Here is a 17,848-nt window from a genome sequence, read left to right as displayed (position 1 = left end):
CATCAGAATCCTACCTATAGACGGGGTTAGGGGCACCTGAATGGAATCGTTCCCCTGTTGTATTGGTGCCACTGTTGCCAAGCTATTGCTAATTTTGTCAATATGCAAATGAGCTTCCGGATAAAAGAAGCACGGTGCTCGTTCTTCAGGCCAAGTCGCCTCTCAATTTGGCCTGAAGACACTCCCTCCTCCGGACTAGGCCCATTCATTGGGCTTAATCCGGAGCAGAGTGCGCGGCTACCCGGTTTTTCGATTGGAACCTGAGGTGGCTTCTTCCTCAGGTTCCGATCCAAAAAAAACCCTGCGTGAAATTACCTTAACACTGGCTAAGTTATATGTAAATCGCCTAAGAGTCCTGGAGTCCAGCTGTATCCAGTGCAATGTGCAATAACACACAATAGAATGGTAGCATTGGCTCATTCTATGCAATGGGCTTTCCCCGGATACCGCCGGTCACAGTGTGCACAGTATTTGTGGTCCTGCACAATATTAAAATGGCTAGTTTGGGAATGCTAATCCCCCGCAGTAAATCTAAAATCCATATCCAGTATCTAAGCAACTTGCATTTGTCGATAGGAAAACATTCGAAAGCAAACTCAATCACGGGAATAGACCAGCGAGTTGTGGAGAGAGGTTATGGCTCAATGGAAAACTAAAATGTCTAAAGCTTTTATATATGTTTTTCTTTTTCCTTCTATAGCATTGGACTCCACAGGAGAAGTTGCTCTCTATGCGGGTCTGGTTGTTGCCATCTTCATCGTCATTGTTATCCTCATGGCTGTCGGGATAGTTTTGTACAGGCGCAACTGCCGGGATTTTGACACCGACATCACAGATTCCTCCGCTGCCCTTACAGGAGGCTTTCATCCTGTGAACTTCAAGACTTCTAGGCACGGTATGGCTAATAGGCTTGACCCCATTACCTATCCACTACTGCGAATACTCATTAACTGTCATATACTGAAGTGCTGGCAGATGGTCGTAATAACAAAACAGATGACGCCTAGAATGGCAGCAGTCCATACAGGGAATTGTAATTACTGACTCTGTGTTCTTGTAATTACAGTCTGAATACATAAATAATACATAGCGGTGCTATGCGTGTAGATGCGTATGTGGAGAAACTAGTGTATATTGGCTCCTCGTGTAGGCTAACACTTTGATCTCTATAAGCCATAAACCACGTGGAAAAAGTCAGCATACCCTTGAGCTACATGTACACGACCAAGGGGGGACCAATTTTTTTTTTTTTTTTTAATGTCAGAAAGCATTCTGAGGTGGGGATGAGGGTTGAGCTGAACTTGAGATTTCAGGATCGATTTTAAAATCCGATTTCCGACCATTTTCCAGCCGATCATGAAATTTGCTTGATCGGAATCAGATCTTTTCCGATCGCTCAACCCTATTAATGATATATACATGAATAGGGTTGAGCCGATCTTGAGATAACCTCTGACCTTGATCCCACTGGTAAAGATCGGGATCGAAATTCCGATCGTGAAATTTACTCCATCGCCGATCTTTTCCGATCCCGATCGCTCAAACCTAGTAGGGATCCGTTCCAATGCCATGGAGCAGGAGAAGCCCTATAAATAACGACAGCGCATAGGACCACCCTCTTCATCAGGAGGGACTCCACCTGCACAATCTGTTATGCTCATGAGGCCTTATAGTATGTTTATTTTAGGCAGGAATTGATGTTTCATTGGTGTTAATTTGAAGGCCTTTACTATGTTTTTGTAAATTTATATTACAGGTACCTTTTCGTTGTATTAAAATGAATATTAATAATTAGAGATGAGCTAGTAGTGAAATATTCGAGATTCGATATTCGTTTCGAGTAGAGCCTCAATATTAGACTACTTGATCGAATATTGAATTCCATTATAGCCTATGGGAAAAAATGCTCTTTTCAGGGGAAACCACTATTCGACTAAAGGAGTCACCAAGTCCACGAGTAGCAGGAGGAGAGTGTTTATGAGGAGCGCTGTGCAGTTAAATCGTACAAACCCCATTATAGTCTATGGGGGTCTGTGCGCTTTAACTGCATAGCGCTTGCAGTTGCGCTGATATTCCGTTCGGGGAGGGGGGGGGGGGTGTCCTCCTGCAGACTCTTTCCGGACGGGAGGCAAGCGCTGATGTGAACCGGCTCTTACTCGTCCTGCAGAACCAGCATTGATTGGCCGAATGCTATATACTGTATGGCATTCAGCAAGTCAACACTGGTTCTGCAGCAGGCTCGTCCTTGCTATTCAGGAGAGCTGGCAGCTTGCATTTATGCGGGAGCTTACTTTTTCTCATAGGAATGCATTGACCAGCGTTGATTGGCCAGTGTACAGCATTCGGCCAATCAGCGCTGGTTCTGCTGGAGGCTCGTCTGTGAGGAGGCGGAGTCTAAGATCGGACCACAGCAGTTTCCATTATGGTCCGATCTTAGACTCCACCTCCTCACAGACGAGTCTCCGGCAGAACCAGCGTTGATTAGCCAAATGCTGTACACTATATAGCATTTGGTGTATCAACACTGGTTCTGAATCAAATCTTTACTGCGAATAGCAATAGTATTCGAACGAGTACGAGTATTTAGAATACCGTAGTATTCGACTGAATACCTACTCGATCGAATACTACTCGCTCATCTCTATTAATAATCTTAACACAGTAAACCGATAGATAGATAGATAGATAGATAGATAGATAGATAGATAGATAGATAGATAGATAAGGATCCCTAAATTATTCAGTAGAGTTCAAACAGAAAATTCAGAAGTAATGTATACACTGAAATTTGGCAAAATTCTAACCTCTTAATGTTCCATTGCAGACAACTCCCATTTATTACACCCGTCAATGCAGCCAGATTTAACCGCCAATGCTGGTATCTATCGTGGCCATATGTACGCCTTACAAGACTCTGCGGACAAAATCCCCATGACCAACTCTCCATTGCTAGACCCACTACCAAACCTAAAGATCAAAGTCTTCAATTCTTCTCCAGTGGGGTCATCTCCTGGGATACACGATGACTTGCTTGCTCCTAAAGCGCTAGGGACATACCCATCAGATACCAACATTATCAATGCACGGAATAAAACTATAAGTAGCCAGCATCTCCTGACCTTACCGCGCGATTCTAGTAACAGTGTAACCGGGACATTTGGGAGCCTTGGCGGTAGATTGACTTTTCCAAACACAGGTACGTTGGAAATGATAGCCATAGTTAAATCCATATGTAAGGCTGACAATACACATAAGAAGGTTGTTGTTATGGCCCAGATGGTGGCGGCTTTATCGCTCCAAGATTGTATCAGTTGTACTCTATTTCTGGAAAGAGTTGGAGGCTTCAGTCAATATTACATGGTTAACTTATAACTCCCATATTGGCCGGTTTAGCTGATATAAGTAATGTGTATGACTAGGTTTTCCTGGTGCCACTAGGAATTGTGTTTAATGTCCGTTAAGCTGTTTACTTGGCTGAGGTCGCAGGAATTGTGAATAATGTGCGTGTAGCCTATGGCGTTATTTTCTATGCAGATCATGCGGAGCACCTGTTTAAGACAAATTGTTTTCTAACAGGCACCTGTCAAGTTGAGTTCAGTCTTATCCGGGTGTCGTGTCGTTCTATTTTTTTGTTTATGCCTGTGCCATTAATGTCATTAAAAGCCGTGGAAATGTCAGCACCCCTGCATTAGTAGAAATTGTACTTCAGCATAATTGTCACTGAAAAGAACTGGAGTAAAATGTGCAATTACCGCTCGGCATCGCGGCACGTCCATAACTTGTAATGTTACAGAGTGATGAGGGGTATTTTAGGCTCGGGCTTTCCAAGCACAATGGATATGGTATTATTCCTAATATACGGTCAGCTCTGGATATTGGCTTTGCATGCAAGATGTCCCTAATGTTCTGGGGAGCTTTAGGTTATAGGATGGCTTTAGTATGACAATGTGTGTCCAGATGGATATTAATGTGATGGACATTGTATGATCTTATTGATGTGTTCCTTATGGATGGTTTATATAAATATCTGTCTTGTTTGACAGGAGTGAGTCTGCTGATACCACACGGAGCCATTCCACAGGGAAAATACTATGAAATGTACTTAATGATTAATAAGAGGGAGAATACTGTGTAAGTATGGTTATTACCTTCTACAGCCACTTATCTGTCTCCATCTATCTCTTTCTCGTTCGTTCTTTCTTTCTTTCTTTTCTTTCTTTCTCTATCTTTCTCTTTTTCTCTCTCTCGCTCTTTTGCTCTCTCTCGCTCTCTTGCTCTTTTGCTCTCTCTCGCTCTCTTGCTCTTTTGCTCTTTCGCTCTCTCTCGCTCTCTGTCTCGCTATCTCTCGCTCTCTCTGTCTCGCTATCTCTCTTTCTCTCTGCCTCGCTCTCTCTCGCTCTCTGTCTCACTCTTTCTCTCTGTCTCTCTCTGTCTCGCTCTTTCTCTCTGTCTCGCTCTTTCTCTCTGTCTCGCTCTCTGTCTGTCTCACTCTTTCTCTCTGTCTCGCTCTTTCTCTCTGTCTCTCTCTTTCTCTCTGTCTCGCTCTTTCTCTCTGTCTCGCTCTTTCTCTCTGTCTAGCTCTTTCTCTCTGTCTAGCTCTTTCTCTCTGTCTAGCTCTTTCTCTCTGTCTCGCTCTTTCTCTCTGTCTCGCTCTTTCTCTCTGTCTCGCTCTTTCTCTCTGTCTCGCTCTTTCTCTCTGTCTCGCTCTCTCTGTCCAGGAATTGCATAAATCACATAAGAGCCTGGAGAAGGTGTAATATTATAAAAATCAATCCTGCTCCTCTGTCCCCAGTCCTCCCATGTCCTCTGGGGAGGTCACTTCTGTTATATCCACGACTGTGGAATCCGTTTTCTGTAACCCGGCTCAGACTCTTGCCCTACAAATGAATATATCTAGTCATTGGATGAATGTATAGGACAGGTCAGATTGTGCGTTGGCTATAGACATTTCATTCTATAATGGATAGTCTGTGACTTAGATACCTGAAAGTAGAAATATTCCATTGTTTTGCATATGTTACAGCATTAATCTCAGCAGTCCAATATGAGACGTGTTTCGTTTCCACTTGAGATACTGACCGGTTACTCTTCTTTACTTACAGTTTACCTTCGGAAGGCACACAAACGATTTTAAGTCCTATAGTGACTTGTGGGCCCACCGGACTTTTGTTGTGTAGACCTGTCATATTGACCATCCCCCATTGTGCAGAAACAGCCACGTCAGACTGGATTTTACAATTGAAGACACAGTCTCACCAAGGGAACTGGGAGGTAAGAATATATCCTTAGATAATCTCACCAGAAACATTGCCTTGTGCTGAACTTGCCACAACTTTTGGTGAAGTTTTAGTGCTCCTTAAGGAGACCTGTTGGCTTGGAGAAACCAATTTATAACAGATTTCAGATTGTTAAAGGGTTATTCCTAGCTTGGCCAAGTCCCGACTCCAGGCAATGAAGTAATGAAATGAAGTAATGCTGCTCTTGTTTGCCATAGATATGAATGGGGCTATGGAAACAGCATAGCACATTGAGCTCTGCTGTTTCTCTAACACTGAAGCTATGGAAGCAATGCAGTTCAGCGGTGCTACATTGTTTCATAGTTCACTTTGGGAACAACATAGAACAGCAATACTCAGTTGTCCTTGTAAGTCCTGTCCTAGAACTTGGAGCAAGCTGAAGATTACAGATCCTTGGTCCGAAATCTGAGACTGCTGGAAATCATGGATTTGCAACAGCTATAAAAATCCTATAGAGAGATGGGAAGACTTCTTAAATGAATCCTGATACAATCTAAATTTAGAAGTTCTAATTTCCCAGTCTTGTATGATGTGAATTCAGTCTGTGCAGTCTTATGGTTAACCCGTTATTAACTGTATGTGAAGACTGAATATGCAAGTCTGGAGTGGCATTATCTTCATCCTATGAATGATTCTTGTTCTTTACATGTTTATGTAATATTCCTCATAGTAATCTGATGTCGTCCTGTACCAGAGTGCTAGTAGGTCAGTTTGCCTTTCATGAAAATTGTTGCGTGTGTCTGAAGGACAAGACAAATAAGCTGTTTGGCTCTACTGGAGCGGGCACGGGGAGCTTGTTTCTTATACATCAATAATAATAATGGAACCTAAAATATAGGACCAGAATACGTATACCTGCATTATTGTATCATGCAGTGCCCTCTAGTGGTAACTTATGAAAAAAACAGCGATAGAGAGATCATTTATATTATTTTTTAATCATCCTTGTATATACACTAACTAACCAAAGATTGTCTTAACATTAACTATTTGTATCCTGTACACCTAAGCAACCTATTATTGCTGTTTCTAGGAGGTCGTGACGTTAAACGAAGAGACGCTCAACACGCCGTGCTATTGCCAGCTCGAGAGCCAGTCTTGTCACATTTTACTCGACCAGTTGGGGACCTATGCTTTTGTAGGAGAATCTTATTCCAGATCTGCAATAAAGAGGCTCCAGCTCGCTATATTTGCACCAATTCTCTCCACATCCCTGGAATACAATCTCAAGGTCTACTGCTTGGAAGACACACCAGATGCATTAAAGGTAAATTACACTTTGTCATAATTGTCATTCATGGCCGTTGCATCCAGATAGGGAATGAATGAGATAGTGGCCATACATGTGTGCAGCTCACTGTTCACTTCTATAGGAGTAATCTACAACTTTCTGTAACTCTAATGGAAATGAATGCCAGCACTTAGTAATTCTTCTCGGCATTGCTAAGTGAATTGAAGGGCTCATGTTCCTGGGAAAGATGTAGGTGCGAGAGGTGGGACCCTTGTTTGAGGCATATCTGCAGCACTTCATAAAAGCAATTTCAGTTCATGGGTCCTGTAAGCCAGAGCCAACATGTCTGTCTGAGCTGCTCCAGCACTGGCATAATGAACATCTCTGTGCTTGACATGGTCCCCAAGCCATTGGAGTGGCCAGCATGTAATGCTATATCTCACCTGCTGAGGGAGCTGTAGGATAAATGAATAGCTAAATGTCAGGATTACAAAAACAAGGCGCTAGTGTCGGCGCTGCTTCCCCCGTCAAAATCAGGACCAAAATACACCTGCCGCGACTGTCACGGCTTCCAACAGTCGAGGCTTCCCGCTCCCGAGTAGGCCCAAATAAATGGGCTTAGTCCGGAGGGTGCTGTCACGAGGTGGACACTGGGGCTGAATCAGCCGCGGAGTCTGCCTGAAGAAAGGGCAGCTCGCTTCTTTTTTCCGTGAGCGGGAACATACCACTCACGGAAAAAAGGACACTAGCGGTCTACATAGACCTCTATTGTGAGGGAGCGGATTCGGGCATCAATATCTGCCACCCTCTTGCCCCGTGTGAATAAGCCCTTAGGGTGTAACACCCAGGCTGATTCTACTGCTTTGGGGGGCCAGAAGCAGCCCTGCTTCTATTGGAGTGAATATGAGCAGAGCTGCAGATCCCCAGCGCCAATGATACAGTGTATGTGTAGGCTCTGTACACTGTCCTTTCATTGGAATAGGACCAGAGCAGTTTTTCACCAGCGCCCAGAGGCGGCGTCATCTGCTGATCGGTGCAGGTGCCAAGTGTTGGACCTCCCCTGATCAGATACTGATGACCTATTTAGTATCCACAATAGAGATGAGCGAGTAGTATTTGATAGAATACCTCCCCTGCCTAGTTATTGGTGTAAAAAAAAAAGCGCCAGGGAAGGTGGGAGGGGAATTGAATTTTTACTGTGTTTACCGTGTGGTATTCGACAGAGTACACCAATAACTATGCAGGGGAGGTTTTCGATTGAATACTACTCGCTGATCTCTAATCCACAACACTTCTGGTCTTGCATAATCCCTTTATCGTGTAACTGACCAAAATAAATTTTTAACAGAGTAAATAAAATAAAAAAAATACAACTTCCCAATTTCCGTCCAAATATTTTAATGCGCTAATGCGGAGTGACTTGGAAAATGAATAGATGACGTTACGTGGAGCCAGCTCTGTGGAAACGCTGGTGAATAATGTAAACCATTTATTTTTTTATAGCCGGTGGATTAAACTCTGGTAACCTCAACAAATGGGTTATTAACGGCATAAATCCGTCACCGAAATGGGCTGATACCGGGACATTAATTAGCAGAGCTTTCCTAAACACTGAGCGCCAACGCTATAGTCAGTAGTAAAAAGAGCAGGGTAATTAAAACGACCAAGCGCTTCCTTATTTTACCATTTTAAATATTCAAATGACTGATATTAAGGCAACATATAGATGTCTAACCTTGTAGCTTCTCGGTAATTAATGTTCTCCGCTACCTTCCTTAGTGTTTAAAGGGCAAAAAAGTAATTATTTTTACTACTTTTCAAGTTTTGCATACAAGCGAGCGAATTTTTCCTCCTAATGACCTAATTATCTCTACAGATAATTTAAGCAAACAAACGAAGGAAGAGATTACTTGAATAAATAAGTAAAAGTCGGCTCGTGCGTTTTGCAGCCTCTCGTTCTTGAAATATTCTAGGACGTCTCTGTAGAGCCCACGACTTCTGAGGGTTCTCTAATTAAGATCATGATTAATGAGGTTCCGTCATTCCTGTTTTTCGGGGAATAAAATGTTTTTCAAATTATCTTTTTTACATTAATATTTGTTAAGAAAATGATATTTAATTATTCTGATTATGTTATTTATTTGTGTGTGAAGTGGAGTTTTCATTTACCTTGATGACTTAATTAGAAATAACATATTTTACTCTCGGCTCTCGAGTCGCGAATTCGGAGGGCAGCGGATGAAGAGGTTTCGTCTTAAAGAGATCCTATTTTTCAGATGGGATTTTTTGTGACTAACACTTAGGAATAGCATTAAGAAAGGCTATTCATCTCCTACCTTTAGATGTCTTCTTCGCGCCGCCATTCCGTAGAAATCCTGGTTTTCGCCAGTACACAAATGAGTTCTTTTGTAGCACTGGGGGTGTCCCCAATGCTGCAAGAGAACTCTCCAGTGCTGCCTCCATCCTCTTCAGGAATGGGGTCTTCACGTGTCTTCTTCTAGGGGTTGGCTTCAAACTTCTAGGCCTAGGGAAAAGCCAACTGCGCATGCCTGCCGGCCACAAGAAAATGGCCGCTTACAATGCTGTGCAAGTGGCCATTTTCTTGTGGCTGGCGGGCATGCGCAGTCGGCTTTGCCCAAGGCCCAAGTTTGAAGGCACCGCCGGAAGAAGACACAAGGGGAAGGCATTCCTGAAGCAGATGGAGGGGACGCCCCCAGTGCTGCGAGAACACTCATTTGCATACCGACAAAAAAACGGGATTTCTACGGAACAGCGGCGCTGAGAAGACATCTAAAGGTGGGAGAAAAATAGCCTTTCTTAAAACGGTTGTCCCATGAAAAGCATCCTATCTACACTGCTAGTTTATGTGGATTTAAGACTTTTCCTAAATACATTGCTTTATCAAAACTGCTTTGTTTGGCCGCTATCTTAATTTATTCACTTCATTGTTGACACTGAATTTCTATGGCCATTGGACTTATCTGCTCATTTCCTAAGTAACAGCTGTCTGCTCTCAGGGGGGGGGAGGGAGGGGCTGACAAGCAATAGAGCTCCTTAGATAGGGGAGAGGGGAGGTGAGAGCTCCGGGATTACTGTGCTGTCTATCTTCAACTTTTCCACTTATCAGCCGATTTAATTGAATTTGGCTGATAAGGGCTGAGAAAAGGAGTCCGTTACCTCTGTATGTAATGCAAGCTGACTCAAATCCATCTCTGCTAGATCAGCTTCTACATCAGCTTTATACTATGGTAATGCATTTACAACCAATCCCTCATTACTGACTGCAAAGATAGCAGAGCAAGTGAAACCCCATCCTCAAATGTGCCGAGAAATCCAGGAAGTGAAGAGAGCACAGAGCCTGAAGGCTGGAGAACAAGAGTTATGGGAATACCCCTTTAAGGCTATTTTGACGTGTTAGGGACAAAAAAAATTCCATCTGAATGATGGGATCCCTTTAAAGTTAGACAATCTCTTTTGTTTCAGATGAAAAGCGAAGACTGAGCTGAACAATCCCTTTTGTAGTTAATGTAATAACCAGATGTTTTTATCATATATAGTTCTTATATAGGTTATACCATTCAATGTAAAAAGAGCTGGGGCAAAAAGTTACCGGCATTATTGGTTTTCTTTACTACTTTTGCCTTTGTTTCTTGGCTGAGAAGAGTCACTATGTCTGGTCATGTCCATTCAATAGCATAAAGTAACGATTGGGTTTCTATACACAGAAAAATACATAAGACAGGGACTTATTGGTATTTTCCTACTGGGGTACCTCAGTCCTTACAATATGGGTACATACAGTATCTGTATAATAGGTTGAATTTTAGTGACTTTTAATCTAAACTTTCCCAATATAGGAAGTCCTAGAGCTGGAGAAGACCTTAGGAGGATATCTAGTTGAGGAACCAAAGCCACTGATGTTCAAAGACAGTTACCACAATCTGCGCTTATCTATTCATGATATTCCTCACTCACTATGGAAAAGCAAGTTACTAGCAAAATTCCAGGTGAGTGGTGGCATATACCATGTGTATAGAGTACAGTCACTGTAAGTATATGCTGCAGATGGTGTTCTATAACCTAACATTTGTATTGCAGGAGATACCATTCTATCACATCTGGAGTGGAAGTCAGCGGTCATTACATTGTACATTCACTTTGGAAAGGTACAGCTTGGCTTCCACAGAGTTAACATGCAAAATCTGTGTAAGGCAAGTGGAAGGAGAAGGACAGATATTCCAGTTGCATACTAACCTGGAAGAGGTAAGAATCTGCTTCAGATGTTGCAAAGTACCAACCAAACTTGAAAGGGGCTCTATCATTGGGAAAAGTCATTTTTAGCTAAGCACATCCTTGCATAGCCTTTAGAAAGGCTATTCCACATATACCTTTTGTATGCTAATTGCCTCAGTGGATTTTGAATGAGCCTGTTTTTATTCATATGCTAATTAGCTTCCAGCCAGCACAGGAAGTTCCCAGCAGCCTCCTCTCTGCTATTCTCTCCTATCTGTGTGTGCAAACAGGAAGTCAGCAGCAGCAGCCTGTGCTGTACACATACATAGGAAAGAATAGAGAGAGGGTGCACGATGAAACTTCCAGGGTGCACCGAGAGGCTAATTAGCATATGAATAAAAACTGACTTATTCAAAAACTACTGAGTAGTGTTGAGCTGATCTTGATATTTCAGCATCGTTTTTAAAATCCGATTTCCGATCATTTTCCATTTGAACCTGATCTCAATATCCCAATTCCGATTCCAATGCAAGTCAATGGGATTTTTTAAATAATAGGAGATCGGATTTAAAAAACGATCCTATTCACTACACAGCATGTAGTCCAAAAATTGATTCAATTTTTGGACCGCACGCTGTGTAGTGATTAACACCCCCCCCCCCCTGGCATCACTCACGTCTCCCCTCCCGGTACCCGCCTTCTCTATAATACTAGGGAGGCGGGGCGCAGGGCGCTCTGAAGCCATATGAAGGACAGAGGACCGGACCAGCAGAGGGCAGCCGCAGCACTTCTGAGCAGGTAAGTTGAGCAAAGTTCACGAGTAGATAGATATTACTGTACATTGACTTATCTAGTAGATAGACCAGTCAATGTACAGTAGTATCTATCTACTAGTAAACTTGCCTCGTCGTCCTCACAGCAGCGCAGCACACAGTGATTTACCGCAGCCTGCCACTCTTCTGCTTCGTCCCTGTTTTACCGTATATTCAGCTGAGTATACAGTAAAACAGGGACAAAGCAGAAGAGTGGCAGGCTGTGGTAAATCCATAGGAATGAATGGACGCAGCCGGCACGCAGGGGGTTAAGCGGCCAGCCGCTTCCATTCATTCTTATGGGTGCTAAGCTTTTCCCACAATGATTGGCCAGTAGCCAAGCATTGTGGGAAATAAGCCCTGATCTCGATCCCGCCCGAAAAGATTGGGATCGGAATTCCGATCGTGAAATTTTCTCGATCGGAATCCGATCTTTTCCGATCCCAATCGCTCAACCCTACTACTGAGGCGATTTACATACAAATGGTACATGTGGAATAGCCTTTCTAAAGGCTATGCAAGGATGTGCTCTGTTAAAAATGATTTTTCCCAATGATAGAGCCCCTTTAAAAGTTTACCATTTAGCCACAGGCAGAAGTGGCAATCTTCTAGACCCATAGCAATAACCATAAATAAGTTGCGTATAGAAGTGTGTGTTTTGGAATTTGTATTGTGTTTTATTCATTTATGCGTGTGCTTATTTACTTGGACCGCGCGCTCAGCCTTGAACTGTTCCTTTAGGGTAATTTCAGCCATAAGTTTTTAATGTCTTTTGAATCTAGTGATTTGTAGAAAGCATTAATAATTCAGGTTTAGATTAGTGTTGTAAAGTTTCTGAATGACTAGCAATTATGTAGTCTGTGAATGTGGAATGTCTATCATTAAGCCGAGCACACTGCAGACAAAGGGATCGGCATTCTTGGAATAAATACTGTAATAAAACTTTACATAAAATGCACAACTTATTATTGAATATCGGAACTTTATACCTCTCATTATTTTGGCAAGACAAAGCTTGTAGAACAAAATCATTCAGAATCTAGAAGTAAAAATCAACCGATGGAATGGAAAACCTTATTTTTATCCTGAATGTACCTGTTCCTTGTGTCTCAGTAGACCACATACTACTACTTTTCACTCGAGGGGGATTTTCAATAATTTTTTGTGACTAAAATCTGAATGATACAACTGCTACGTTAGTAACATTAACTTCAATAGCAATGGGCCAGTTCCCCGCTTCCTCCACACGCTTTTAGCATATACCTGCTTGATTTAGCTAAGGGTACAGGCAACCCCTTTAAAGGGATCCTATCATTAAAATACAATTTATTCTGGTTGACACGTCAGAATAGCCTTAAGGCTATTTCTCTCTTACCTTTTAGATGTCGTCTTCGCGACACCGTTCCATAGAAATCCCGGTTTTCGTTGGTATACAAAGGAGTTCTCTCAAAGCACTGGGGAAGGGCCCTAGCGCTCAAACAGCACTGGGGGCGTCCCCAATGCTGTGAAAGAACTCTCCAGCACAGCCTGCATCTTCTTCAGGAATGTCCTCTTCACGCGTCTTCTTCCGGTGCAGGCAGTCAAACTTGTAGGCCTTGGGCAGAGCCGACTGTGCATGCCCACAGACCACAAGAAAATGGCCGCTTACTGTGTTAGCAGCCATTCTTCTTGTGCCTGCGGGCATGCGCAGTTGGCTCTGCTTGAGGCCGACAAGTTTGACCGCCTGCGTGAAGAGGACGTTCTTAAAGAAGATGGATGCGGCACTGGAGAGTTCTCTGCAAGCATTGGGGACACCCCCAGTGCTGCAAGAGAACTCATTTGCATACTGACGAAAACAAGGATTTCTACGGAACGGTGGCGCAGAGAAGACATCTAAAGGTAGGAGAAGAATAGCCTTTCTTAAGGCTATTCCTACATGTCAACCCGAAAAAATGATAGGTTCCCTTTAAGCAGCCTTGGATTGAACTATTGGTAGCAATGATTTTATTTTTTCAAAAATTGAATTACTTTTTAAATTTTTGTTTTCAAAGTTGAATGCTAATTTCTACGTTTTTGTTTTAACAGAATGCCAAATCATTTGATCCCTTTTGTTCACATCCTGGAAGTAATGTTACAACCCAACTAGGACCATATGCCTTTAAAATCCCAATGTCAATTAGACAAAAAATCTGCAACAGTTTGGATGCTCCAAACTCTAGAGGAAATGACTGGAGGCTTTTGGCACAAAAACTCAGCATGGATCGGTAAGTTGGCCTTTTTGTTTTGTCATACCCCTGAAGCATGGCTCACGCTACAAATTTTGGGCTGGGAAACTTGTAACGTGTATGAGCTGGATGAACCAGCCAGAAAGTAGCTTAACCAAACAGTTTTTGCCGGCATGAACTCTACAGTAGGCTAAAATATAACTTTAATAAGAATATTAAAATCTATTAACTGAGATTTTAAAACAGTTTTAACACCGTAATGAAAACTCTCCTGAGTGAAAGCAGCTGGGAGGAATAATGCAGCAGAGCTGTGGGAGTCACCGATCCCAGGACTGACCCTATATTTGCCCTATATGTCTGTCACCCTACCCCTAAAAACTAGACCTACAGTTTACGATCCTCACCAGCCCTATACCGACACGTGTTTCAGCACAAAATCTCGAGACTTGTGGGCATCTCTAGGCTGGGCAAATAAGGCAAACTAAAAAACCAATGCCAAGCTAAAATAATGATACCCCCTCCCTGTAGGGTGAAGGAGACTATACTATGACAAGGGTATCGGTGTGTACAGCACTAAGTCGTAGTACAGCAATAGCCATAGACTAGTAAAACCCTGAATTCAGCAGTGTGTAACAAGCCTAAGAACCTAAAAGTTTGTGTTCAAGAGAGAAACATTAAAGGGGTTGTCCCATCTCAAGGATCCTATCTACACTGGTAGCTTATGTAAATTGAAGCCTTTTCCTAAATATATTGCTTTAGAAATTCTGCTTTGTTCTCCTGCTATATGACCATATACCTCCCATTGTTTACACATATCATTGCTATAACCACAGACCGATAGGACAAGTGACGTCATTCACTCGCTGCTCTTGCCATCTTCAGATAATTGCAGTTTGCTGATACAGATAACAGACTCTGCTTTATGTAAACACACAGATAACACTGAGTCCATTCTTTACAAGAATCTGCAGTTTATCTGACCCACAGAAGTGTTATTTGTCCCATTCAGCGGGAGGGAGAGAAATACAGGAAGTGAGAAGCAGATGGTGAAAGATGGGAAAACCCCTTTAACATTATCTGTGAATGTCAGAATATCATGAAAATGTCAGTGTATCAGGTTTCCCAACTTTATACTCTTTCTGTTGTAATTAGGGTTGAGACGATCTTGAGATTTCAGAATCGATTTTGAAATCTGATTTCCGATCATTTTCCATTCCAACCCGATCTCGATCCCAATTCCAATCCTAATGCAAGTCAATGGGATTTTTTTTTTTTTTCTTTGAGATCGTTTTCAAAAGCTATAAAAACTTACCAAAAAATACATACAAGTTCTTAGAATGCATAGGAAGAGCAAGGGAACACTTAAATGGCCATGAAACATTGTTTTTTAATCACTTTGTGAGGACGACGAGGCACTCGCCATATAATAAGCCATGACTGACGTTCGTGAGTAGATAGATACTACCTACTCTTCTGTTTTCTCCCTGCTGTGCCGTATACTGGACTCTGCTACATCTCCATAACTGTACATTGTAGTAGTAGTAGTAGTAGTAGTAGTAGTAGTAGTAGTAGTAGTAGTAGTAGTAGTAGTAGCTATTGTTAACTTTTCACACAATTCTTGGTCAGTAGCAAAGCATTGTGGGAAATAACCTCTGACCTCGATCCTGCCTAAAACGATCGGGATCGGAATTCCGATTGTGATCGTGAAATTTACTCGATTGTCAACCAATGATCCCGATCGCACAACCCTATTTGTAATTGGAAAATTACCTTGTTTTTTTTTGTTTTGTTTTTCTTTCTTCTCAGATATCTGAACTATTTTGCCACCAAAGCCAGTCCAACAGGAGTTATATTGGACTTATGGGAAGCCTTACACCAAGATGACGGTGATCTCAATACTCTTGCCAGTGCCTTGGAAGAAATGGGCAAGAGTGAGATGATGCTCGTCATGGCCACAGACGGTGACTGCTGATGACCTCTTGACCGGATTGACTTGCATTGGTGGATTTGTCGGAGAGGTTATTACGAATTGAAGAAAGGCCTTTGGTCCAGGAACAAGAGACTTTTTTTCTTTCCTTGTTTATTCTGGAAGACTGAGCGGCGGTGTAGTGGAGAGATTGAATACTCTTATGGTCTAATCACAACCAGCCTTAGAAATCCTTACATACTGTTTACAAGCCATCCAAGTGTCTAATGAAGTTCCTTCACGCGCCACTCCACGAAATGCCAGACACAAAGAAAAGCATCTTCGTTACCATAACTGCTGGCAGACATCTTTCATGTTCCCTTTCTAAGCATTTAAGACTTTGGTAGTTTTAAGCTCTTTCATTTCCTCCATCTTTAAACATGATATGTATTCCTTGAAAGATCATGTACAATCTGATCAAACTGCTTCTATCCTGTCCAAGCTTGGAACAGCCTTACTACTGAGGCAAAAGGTTTCTTAGGAAACGCAAGTTTATTTATTATCCAGATCTTTGGATGAGTCTTTGTTTTATATGTTCATGCGTGAGATTTCTGAGTGTATGCACCCGCGGGTAGGACTGACGCTGGCTCAACATCTTGCTCTGGTAGAAATTTCTAACCGTAGACAATATGGACTTCAATAGCTTATTGAAACATGGGGTCCACTATCAGTATGCTATCGTTTTAATATGGGACACTTCATTGGGAAATAATCTGCATCGACTTCCTGCTGTTTTGGTTTTTTGTTGTTGACCCATAATGCATTTTCTTAGATACCTGAAAAGAAACCCTACAAAGCTCAGGGAATATAGGGTGGCCATTGGAGAGGAGACAAACAATGCTTGAATTTTTTTTATTTTTTTTTTTGCAAAAAAGCCATACTGCACCTCACCGATCCCCTCCCATTCTATTATGTCCCTCACAGTAAACGGTCACAATATGTGATGAGCGACTAGTATTTGATCGAATACCTCGCCGCCATAGGAATGCGTGTAAGCGGCCGAACACCAAGGGGTTAAACGTATCGAATATTCAATGCGCTTAACCCCTTGGTGTTCGGCCGCTTACACTCATTCCTGTGGCGGCGAGGTATTTGATCGAATACTACTCTCTCATCTCTAGTCACAACGGTGATACACCTTTTATAGACTGATTCTATGTATGAAGAGAGACAGGAAGTTGCGACCAATAGGGGGCGGTAGTGAGGGGATTGGTGAGATAAGTATTGCTTCATTATATTTTTTTTTTCTTATTTTTAAAACACATTTGGAGTATGCTTTCAGAAGTTTTTACCTGCCAGATTCAATCGAAAAAAATCTGGTTTCAATAGACACAGAGCAGTGGTAGCCTATAACATGCTATGGCCCAAGGCTGCTTAATCGAAATTTATTTATTTTTTTTTTTGTTGTATTAAAATTTCTTAGAACAGTGAAAATTTTATTACACGTTGCAGCACTTGTTGGCCAGACACCCGATCCTCAGTTTTAAGTATTCCTATGTTCCCATTTTAGTTTTCTCGTATTTTGATTGATAATGCATTTTATTGTACTTTACTGATAGAATTAGTAATACAACTAGTCCTATTATGGCCTGGCAATGTGCTATTATATCTGTCTCCCTACAGTACAAGCATTTCTAAAATTTAGGTTCAATAACAATAGAAACATTTACGGACAGCAATAGTTACCATTCCCATTCCTCAAGCTCAGGAAGTGAATGTAAGCCTTTGGGTTTTTTTTCTCCTTTTCTTTTTCTTTCTGTGCTGCATGTTTAACAGCAAAACATTAGTCCTGTCAAAATTCCAAGTAGCTCAAAAATGTTGTTTGAAAAGTTGTTAATCTGTTTCCTGTATAAGAGAACATTCTACTCTACTTAGAAAACCTAATATTTTAGGGGTTTTGGGAATTTGACACATGGTTCAGCTCGGTTTCCAGAAACGGCGCTGCTCTTGAACAGGCGCTGTATTGACTATTGTAGCCAATGACCGTTCAAATAAATGGGGCTGCGACGCAATAGAAAATGCAGACTATGATCAAGAGTGGCACCGATTCTTCTTATCCTTGACAACACTTTAAATTAAACTAACTCCTAGGGGCAATGGTGATT

The 17,848-nt window shown here is 42.0% G+C and overlaps 1 protein-coding gene across 1 annotated transcript in view; it reads left to right on the top strand.

Moving 5' to 3' along the window:
• Positions 1-16,597, top strand: part of UNC5B (unc-5 netrin receptor B) — a 154,100-nt gene extending 137,503 nt beyond the window's left edge. The window contains exons 8-16 of the mRNA XM_075257432.1: positions 701-895; positions 2,825-3,196; positions 4,044-4,131; positions 5,103-5,271; positions 6,331-6,564; positions 10,386-10,535; positions 10,627-10,791; positions 13,638-13,816; positions 15,584-16,597. Of these exons, the coding sequence (XP_075113533.1) occupies positions 701-895; positions 2,825-3,196; positions 4,044-4,131; positions 5,103-5,271; positions 6,331-6,564; positions 10,386-10,535; positions 10,627-10,791; positions 13,638-13,816; positions 15,584-15,749 (1,718 nt within the window). The 3' untranslated portion in view covers positions 15,750-16,597. The remainder of the gene's footprint in view (positions 1-700; positions 896-2,824; positions 3,197-4,043; positions 4,132-5,102; positions 5,272-6,330; positions 6,565-10,385; positions 10,536-10,626; positions 10,792-13,637; positions 13,817-15,583) is intronic.
• Positions 16,598-17,848: the final 1,251 nt, after the last annotated feature.

This window comes from Leptodactylus fuscus, chromosome 10 (genome assembly GCF_031893055.1).
Source record: "Leptodactylus fuscus isolate aLepFus1 chromosome 10, aLepFus1.hap2, whole genome shotgun sequence".
NCBI lineage: Eukaryota > Metazoa > Chordata > Amphibia > Anura > Leptodactylidae > Leptodactylus > Leptodactylus fuscus.
The sequence above is the reverse complement of the archived record's forward strand: the minus strand, read 5'-3'. Positions and strand labels throughout refer to the sequence as shown.